At 47.4% G+C, this 9,541-nt stretch overlaps 1 protein-coding gene across 1 annotated transcript; it reads right to left on the reverse strand.

The window, feature by feature from the left end:
* Positions 1-4,840: 4,840 nt before the first annotated feature.
* On the reverse strand, positions 4,841-6,107 carry LOC123082575 (uncharacterized). The gene is made up of 2 exons (XM_044504908.1): positions 5,343-6,107; positions 4,841-5,233 (listed from the first exon to the last, which is right to left on the reverse strand). Exons 1-2 carry the CDS (start codon positions 5,949-5,951, stop codon positions 5,129-5,131), a joined length of 714 nt encoding a protein of 237 aa, XP_044360843.1. The 5' UTR covers positions 5,952-6,107; the 3' UTR covers positions 4,841-5,128.
* Positions 6,108-9,541: the final 3,434 nt, after the last annotated feature.

Genomic DNA, 9,541 nt, shown 5'->3' on the forward strand with positions numbered 1-9,541 from the left:
GTTGGCAGCAAGCTACCTAGTGGCCAAAATAATCTATAGTAAATAGGTATCCGTAGACATAAGAAGTTCTGGAAATAATAAATTGTATGAATGGATCAAAATACACATGTCAAACGTAGCTCTCTGCATGTTCCATGAGAGTAAGGATATTGCATTTGTTTCTTTTAGTAAATAAATAGCAAGTTCCGCCTATATGTAACCCACATCTATATCCTAGTGAAGCTGCTTCCACCTAATAACTAAAAAGAAAATACAACAAGAAAAGGAGAAGCAAAAAAAGAAAGAAGGATTGAACGTGCAGATTTGGATTACTTAATACCCTTGGAGTGCTGGTTGCATGCGACGGCGACCGGGACCCCGTTCTCATCCTTGAGATTGCCCAACAGCTGCATGGTGTGTGCATGAAATCCTTGCGCGGTACGTGCCATGTTGTGCAACCCCTTCACGACGACAACGGCGGGGACTGGACGGTAGGTTTTCCTGGCCGTTGTCTGGGGCTCCGGGCCAGTCACCTCCATACCAACACGGACCTCTTCTTGGCCCGTGATCTGAATCCCATTGAGAGCGACCAATACGCGCCGGCCGCCGTCCTTTAACACGGTGTTTCACCGCCTCAGCACGCCAATCTGAGTCCGTCGAGAGCGATGACCAACACGCGCCGGCTGCCGTCGCTCAATTTGGCGTTTCAGCGCCTCGGCGTGGCGGGCCCGTCCAGTTTGAGCGCATGTCCTTGGAGAACCGCCGCCTGTGCCGGTCGTCGGCGAAGGAGGAAATTGAACTTGGGCTGGTGGGGCGCCGTAGCAATTGAAGGGATCTGCGTAGTCACGCGCCCAGGCCTCCGTGCTGCTCCGGCGAAATTGATGGTGTTTTGGCGATCTAGGTGGAACTTGCAGTCGATCGAAGATTTCGTTTAATGGACGTGTTATAGCGATGTCCACTCAGCCGTCCATGGCGCTCCAACGAAGTAGACGGACGCCAGATTGGAACTCGCGGTCGATCAAGGGGTCCTTGGATGCGAGGGATGCGTCTGTGGCACGAGCCGAGCTGGCATGATGCGAGAGATTGGATTAAAAAAGGAAGAAGATCAGCAAAGCGGGTCCGGACCCGGCAGCGTACCTCTTCGGTGGGCCTGAAGTAATAGGCACTTGGAGCGCGTTAACAGGCGGCCCAGTCTAGCGAACAATTATGCACACGGCGTGGTTCCTTAAATTAGTACCACCTCGCGTATATGTTTTAAATTTAAACTGAAAGCGTAAAATTACAGAAAGAAGCGTATTGTGACGGTGAACCTATGAAGTCAATCTGTGCTTTATTATTAGAGAAAGATTATTTTCATATACTCCTCGTAGTAATGGCGATGATCAAACTCACTGAGACAATGTCATGCTGCTTTTCTTATTTCTCTCTGTAAGCGCCCACAATAAGACGTCCTGTCCTACCTGGACAAGGAACTGCACCGATCAGGTTTTGTGTAGCTAGCTCTTATATATGTAATATATCCACGTGCATAACAAAAAACAAGTTTAGACATTGACACAAAAACATACTCCAGTATCAGTTTACCAAAACTCACCACATCGTGGTTGTTGCCTTGGCCGTAGTTGGCAGCGATGTTGAGGTCAACGACCGTGCATGACGATCCTGGAGACCCGACAGCACCGCACATGCACCGCCACACATGCGCAACATGTATGATAGCCAATCAATGTTAAGGTGTTAAATTATTAGTAACCGTTTGTTCTACATGGCCATAAGTGGTGACAACCCGTATTGTGTTGCCCTACCTAGAACACTTAAACCGACCGCCTCAGCCCCACCGCATCGTCTCCCGCCCTTCCCGTTGCCTGATCAACAACACCTACGCGTCAACGGTGTATCCTCATCGGCATCCCATGTTGTTGGTGCCCGTGCGTGCTCGTGCTTACTCAATTCTGTTGTGATTATTAATTGAACTCTGGATGGTGGATTCCTGCACAAGTTTGGAATGCCTAAACAGGCCTTGGAGCATCTCCAGCCGTTGCCCCCTCCCCAGGAGGCATTTTTTTCGCCTCCTGGGGGGCTGCCGGCAAAAACTTCAGCCTGGGGGTGGAATTTTTTCCACTCTTGCGCCCCTAGGAGCACGGCGTCGATGCGACCCAGTGATGGAGGTGCGCGTCGAAGACGAGAGCCGGGCGGGGTCGGCGCGCGGCGGACGAGAGCCGGGCGGGGGCGGCACGCGGCGGACCGGCAGGGACATGAGTGGACGAGCGACTCCTCCCAGCCCCAACTCTGCCGCCGGCGGGAAAGCGGCTCCTCCGGACCGCTGCCAGCGCCCGGCTGCAGACGACGCGACCGGAGCTGCTGCATGAGCCGCTGCAGCGCGAGGAGGCGTCGCGGAGCCGCGCATTCTGGCGGCGCACGGTGAGCTCGTGTCGCGCCACAACGTGCCACTTGGCGGCCAGCTCGCGCTTCTCCACACGGAAGCGAGCCACCGTCCCGCGAAGCTCCTCCAGGCGCTGCTGCTTGCGCGCCCGCGACCGCCGCGTGCTCCACCTCCACCTGGCCGCCGCGGGCTCCACCTCCGCCCCGGCCTTGCCCGCTTCGGCCATGGCCCCGCCTCACCAGCTCCGGCCAGCGCCCGCCCCGGCCTCGCCAGCCCCGGTCTGGCCAGCTCTGGCCATGCCCGTCCCGGCCACGCACGGCGAGCTCCGGCCTCGCCCGCCCCGGCCTCGCCAGCCCCGGTCTCGCCAGCTCCGGCCAAAGATGCCACGCACTGCGAGTACATGGAGAGTAGAAGTCGTCGGGGAGAGAGGGAGTGTGGGTGTGGAGGAGAGGGAGTGTGCTGCATGTGGGTGGGCCTGGAGAAGAGAAAGGAAGTTGGGACACTGACTAGTGGACCATTTGTATGTAAAAATTAGTGCCGGCGTCCCCAGCTGCCCCTCGGGTTGTTGGGTTTCGCCTGAGATTGCCGGTTGTATTTTTGGGCAAATCCGGCGCAAAACAAGCCCTTGGGGGTATGGCTGGGAGCTTTTTTTATTGCCAGCGCCTAAAAAGTGGCGTGGGGGAGGGGTGTCTTGGGGGCCCTAGTGGAGATGCTCTTAGATTTCATCTCCCAAATTAGTAGGACATCACATCAACAACTCCCACCGCCCATCAAATGTTTGGCACACAATTTTTTATGGAGATCGCGGACTCCTGCACAAGTTCGTTCTATCTAAATAGGGCTTAAATTTCATCTTCAAAATGAGAAGGATATCACAACAAAAACTTATACTCCCACCACCCCTCAATATTTCACGCATTCTTTTTACAAAGATCACGGGCAGCAGAAAGAGAAATTTTGGACGAAGATGTCCCTGCTCGGTGTAATTGCACTAGTGCAATCTTGCCAAATTTGCGGGAAAGTGGGTCGTTTATGGCCAGGGAAGGGAACACTTTGAGATGTGAGCATAGAGAACGCATCAGATGTAACGGTTAGACCATTAACCACCTCTTCCCATAGATTGATAGATAGCCTGGAATTCACTCTCCACCCCTATTGTGAGGGGCAAGATAAGATGTTGAATTCCTTTGTGAGCCTTGGGCTACCTAACTCGGGACTAAATCATTTGAAATTGATGCCACCTATTTTAGGTCGGAGATGTTCTATAAATCTTTTGGGTCAAGTTCTATAAAATGTTACAAAAAAGTTCTATAGAATGTTTTTATGAAATACATCATTTCAAATGGACAATAAATGACTTGAGATCAATCATATGTATTAGGAATACGAATAACAAATGAATTTCGCAAATTTGGGAGTGCAAAATATAGTATTGCCACAAAAGACATGAAAACTATATGAATAGTCGCTCAAATAGAACAAAGAAAAACTGTCTCAATCCCACGCGCATGAGTTTTAAAAAGAGGGTGGAGCCGATATTCAAATTCAAGTGGAATTGAGATATAGGAGGCTAATCCAAATAAATTTTGGTGGCACCATTCCTTTGGTCCAAATGGCGTTCATAGGAAAGGAAACCATAAGGATTAGAATCATAGAAAGAACCTCCAAACGATACAAAGAGAAGTTTAAGCTTATTTCAGCTTCGTATGTGTGCATGTCAATATTGTGTCCCATAACTAAGGTAGATGTATTGTTAGGGTTATCGATACGATCTGCCTCTCTCGACCATCCATTGAAAAACCAGGCTGCTTGGAGAGCAGAGGATGGGGATCATTAATGGACTAATCAATCAATTAAACCATCTATTTTCAAGTAGTATGGTATTTTTTATGATTGATGTGAACCAAATTCGTTAAGGTATGCTAACAAATAAATCTCACGAGTAATCTTTTTGGGACTATTGCCTGCAAGTAACTAAATATGTGACGGAGCCCATCCATGGGCCGCACACCCAGAAAGCATATGAACAGTGCTACATCACCATATCATGCGATGCACCACAAACAATGCTACATCACCAAATCATGGGATGCACCACGAGGATGGTGATAGGAACCACATATAGTTCAGATACGTGCCTGTTATTCAACTACCTTATTAATTTGGATCTCCCTGACATGCCAGCCCTACAAGGAATCAAGAAACAGACAATGAACTGTGCAGCGCCCACCACCAAGGCCACATGGTGCCATGGTTTTCGAAACCGTTCGGTCCCCACGCCCTTGTGTCGGTCAGCTAGAATGCAACCCAGTAGTATTGCCACTTGCCATGACAATTAGCTACCAAATACATCTTCAAGAGAAAGCAGAGCAAGAAACTGTATGTATGCCGTACTAGCATTAAGATTGCAATAGGGGATGGATGTTAACGAACGTACTAACTCGATCATCGACAACAATGCAATTACTAGCACACCATATTACGTCCTTCCAGTTTCTGATGATACCAAAGTTACGAACCACCATTGGTGCTACTACAGAACAGGATATTACTTACTGCTACTATGAAACAGAATATCACTTACTACAACTTAAAATAAGAAAACCAACTGACAAGTCATCACTTGTTGCTTACAACGAGTCTGTTGATGCGATTCATACATACCAACTCTTACTCTATGTGACCAATTAATCCATGGATTATGTAGCTCACAATGGAAGCAACGAATTGAATGTGAATTGTGATCGGTGAATTCACTTTGCTTGCTTACTGTTGGGCGACGATGCTTGGTGAGTTGAGAGACTCAGTGATCATCCGGCACCCGGTAGGACTCCGCGTTGATCTCCGATAACCGCGCGCCGGGAAGTAGCACTTGGGGACAAGAACATTTACAGAGTTACAAATGGGCCCCTGTTGAGGAGTGATAGGAGCTCGAATATAAGGGGAGTGAGGGAGGGATCTGAGGAGGAACGGATCTTACGTTGAGCTGATTCTGCACTACGGGTGGGCGGTGGCGAGGGCGGCTGCGCGGCAGCGCGCCGGTGAGGGCGTATATGTCTTCCTCGATCTCTTCCGCGGAGAGCGTCACGGAGAACCGTGGCCTGTCGAGTGCATCGGCGCGGACCGAACGTCGCTTGCGCTCGGACGCCTGTGGTAGCGCGCTCATGGATACCACTTCTGCTTGGGACGACATAGCAGGGCGGCGGTGGGTATGCGCCTTCAACGGCCGCGAAGAAACCGCCTCAGCGACATTAGGGGACTCGTGTTCCGCAGGCTTGCCAACGCCCGGTGCTGCGGTCACTTCATCGAGGCCGAGCTGTAGCCTCTGGTTGACCTCGTCCAGATCTTGCGAGGAGGTGCCCATGGTCGGGGCGACTGCTTCGCCGACACGGTTGACGGGAGTGGACCGCAGCAATCCTTGGCTCCCACACGTCTTGAGTGTCGATGGGAGCGACGACGGCGTGCCATGGTGGACACCTAATGAAGCCGTCACAGCCTCTGCAGGAGTGCCCCTCCCATCCCCAACGCCACCTTCGATCGCGGGATCTGACAAGGGAGGCTCGGTCGGTGGCTTCGCTGAATTCACCATGGCCGCGGGTAAAGTCGCACCATCAACCAGCGCTTCTGCAGCCGCTCCAGATCTGGCAGCGGCGGCGGCAAAAGGGGTATGGCGTGGATGTGGTGAGGAGGATGGAAGGGCGAGATAGGACAAGGAGGAGGGTGGTTTTGTCTGCAACGATGGAACTATGGGCGAAAGGCGAAATAGGTGGAAGCATCGCTGCTGAATAAGTAAACCGGGGGCGGGGGTGGGGGAGGGCGGGACATGTGCATGCGCGATTTCAGCGGGGGTTACAATGGGGTTTCGCTTCTGCTTTATGGCTTGTTTGCCTTTTCACGGAACAATGTCTGGACTGTTGTCCGTCGACACTCCATTTCTCCACAAATTTCTGCTTTCATTCCATTGTATGGATCACCATTTTTTAAATTAATATCTAGGTATACCTTTCTACTTAGGGAAAATTGCATATAATGCAATGCTCATCTATACATTTACTTTCATGTTGAATGGTCCCTCATTAAACATATAAAATCCTTAAAATCTTCCTTCGACAATGAACCTAAGTTTTAGTGACTAATAACACGAGTTATCAGTCAAATTGACGATCTAAAAACAATGTGTGTCATACAAACTTGGAGAGAGATATTACCCATGTTCATAGACACGAAAATTTGTGTCGATTTGACTATTGAAAGTTTTTAAATAATTCGTATCCTAAGGTAAACATTTTTTTTCACAAAATGAGTTTTTCATATATTTTTGTGTTTCTTTACTAACTTTTTGGTACTTCTTTTTACAAACATACTATTTCCTTCCTTTACCCATTAGAGGGCACATAAGAATCACAAGTTTCCAAAAAAATGTGCATGGTTAACTATCATTAACCGACAATCTAGATTTAGAATGTTTATTAAGATACATTACAATTACCGTTGATTAGACCGTCTATGGAGCCCTCACCATCTCCATGTTTATTAAGATTCATTGTATCTGAGGCATGCACCACAGTATATAAGATATAGTGATTTAAAGTTCATGCCATATATAGGGGACGATACCATTTAATAAATGTGCTTAGTTACTTCTCATTAACTTGATACTAGATTTCATCCTCATTTAGCAATAAGGGTTTTCAAAACAATGGGGGGGGGGGGGGGGTGGAGGAGATTTCGCGGTTCCCTTCCCTCCACCCAATTCCCTCAATTGTACGGCCATCCCCAAACCTATCACATCCCAAATCCCCCTTCTATGAAAAAATGGTGGTAGACAGGGTTTGTTGTAAGGTCAAAGTCATATTCATCTATCATCAGAAAATAAAAATTCATTTTTTGCTCAATGGTTGTGCAAATAATAGTGCTACACTTCAAAATCAACTTTTACATCAAAGATGTTTCAAATATAAGTCAATAATTGTTACAATGTAATTAGTTGCAATAAAAGTACAACAACATTATGCAGAATAAAAATAAAAAACACATCATATAGTTAGCTGAAAGTATCATGGTGCAAAATACGAAGAAATTTGTTATTGTACAAACACAGACCCATGCCATAGTACAAATGAAAGTACAAAATGTCGATCCGCAAATGGCATGTGGTTCATCACAAAGAAAAATTACCTATCCGACATCAGATCTGAGTTATTGTTTACTGACTATATCTTAGACCATGAACATGTCATTCCCTTTCTTCGTGCACTCATTTATTAGATAGTCACGAACCTTCTTTTGAAATCTACTAAAGGCACAAAAATATGCAGCGCGCGATGCCGTTTTGTCCAGGGTGTTGAATCTTGTTTACCGCGCGCATGATTTTAGCGCAGCTGCTGGAGCGCTAGTTTTGATCGCGCGAGCTATGTACCTATTTTTTTCAGCACGCGGCTTGTCCAACGCTTCTGTTGAAAATGCTCTAACGTAGTTGAAGGCACAGCGTTGCACGGCTAGTTAGCACTGCTAGTTGCAAGCAGTGTGCAAAGCAAAGAGTCGACCGGTTTTTGCTGTGTTGGTATACTCTCTATGTAGGGAGGTGGCACCGGGAGACCATGGGGTTTCAAAGGTTAAACTAAGAAGAGGGGTCTAGAACTGTGTTTACGAAATTCTGAGCTAATATTTGGGTATACAAACACATTTCACTTTTAATACTACCTCCGTTTCAGGATCCTCGTTTTGGCTTTGGGGAGCATATGCCCGACGCCGAATGTGGCAATAGGAGCCACCGGAAGCGCGAGCATTGGACCTGGCGGAGGAGGGGTGAGGCAAGGGGTGGCAGTAGAGGTTGGAGAAGCGACGACATGGCGAAGAGAAACCAACACTCGGATGTGACGGCAGTCGACACATCGACAAGCTAGGACTCGGATACTCCTTGGCTGATTTGAAGGTCCTGATCGAAGCATGTCTGCATGACAGTCGATCACAAGTCTGCCCGAATGAGTGATCCAATAGACTAGGCGACGGATTGATATTCGATCGTGTGCAGACTTGGATCGGCAACGGATTGGTTTGGTTGGCGGCGGCGCACACGCACAAAAAGCGTGTCGCTTGGCTATATTAACCTGGAGAGGGGAGCATCTTTCCAGTCGAACGCAACGCCAAGAAGTTCCCATCCGTGTTTGATGTCTACTACACAACTTTCTTCTTATAGACGTTGTTGGGCCTTCAAGTGCAGAGGTTTGTAGGACAGTAGTAAATTTCCCTCAAGTGGATGACCTAAGATTTATCAATTCATGGGGGGTGTAGGATGAAGATGGTCTCTCTCAAGCAACCCTGCAACCAAATAACAAAGAGTCTCTTGTGTCCCCAACACACCCAATAAAATGGTAAATTGTATAGGTGCACTAGTTCGGCGAAGAGATGATGATACAAGTGGTATATGGATGGTAGATAAAGGTTTTTGTAATCTAAAAATATAAAAACAGCAAGGTAACTAATGATAAAAGTGAGCACAAACGTTATTGCAATGCGTTAAAACAAGGCCTGGGGTTCATACTTTCACTAGTGCAAGTTCTCTCAACAATAATAACATAATTGGATCACATAAGTATCCCTCAACATGCAACAAAGAATCACTCCAAAGTCACTAATAGCGGAGAACAAACGAAGAGATTATGGTAGGGTACGAAACCACCTCAAAGTTATTCTTTCTGATCGATCTATTCAAGAGTCCGTAGTAAAATAACATGAAGCTATTCTTTCCATTCAATCTATCCTAGAGTTCGTACTAGAATAACACCTTAAGACACAAATCAATCAAAACCCTAATGTCACCTAGATACTCCAATGTCACCTCAAGTATCCGTGGGTATGATTATACGATATGCATCACACAATCTTAGATTCATCTATTCAAACCAACACAAAGTACTTCAAAGAGTGCCCCAAAGTTTCTACCCGAGAGTCAAGATGAAAACGTGTGCCAACCCCTATGCATAGGTTCATGGGCGGAACCCGCAAGTTGATCACCAAAACATACATCAAGTGAATCAATAGAATAACCCATTGTCACCACGCTTATCCCACGCAAGACATACATCAAGTGTTCTCAAATCCTTAAAGACTCAATCTGATAAGATAACTTCAAAGGGAAAACTCAATCCAGTACAAGAGAGTAGAGGAGGAGAAACA

This window comes from Triticum aestivum, chromosome 1A, assembly GCF_018294505.1.
Source record: "Triticum aestivum cultivar Chinese Spring chromosome 1A, IWGSC CS RefSeq v2.1, whole genome shotgun sequence".
NCBI lineage: Eukaryota > Viridiplantae > Streptophyta > Magnoliopsida > Poales > Poaceae > Triticum > Triticum aestivum.

Excerpts from the sequence above, each read along its gene's own strand:
- LOC123082575 (XM_044504908.1), bottom strand. The coding sequence starts at position 5,951 with ATGGTGAATTCAGCGAAGCCACCGACCGAGCCTCCCTTGTCAGATCCC. Across the intron at positions 5,234-5,342 it reads TAGTGCAGAATCAGCTCAAC|TGCTACTTCCCGGCGCGCGG; the intron begins GTAAGATCCGTT and ends CTTGTCCCCAAG.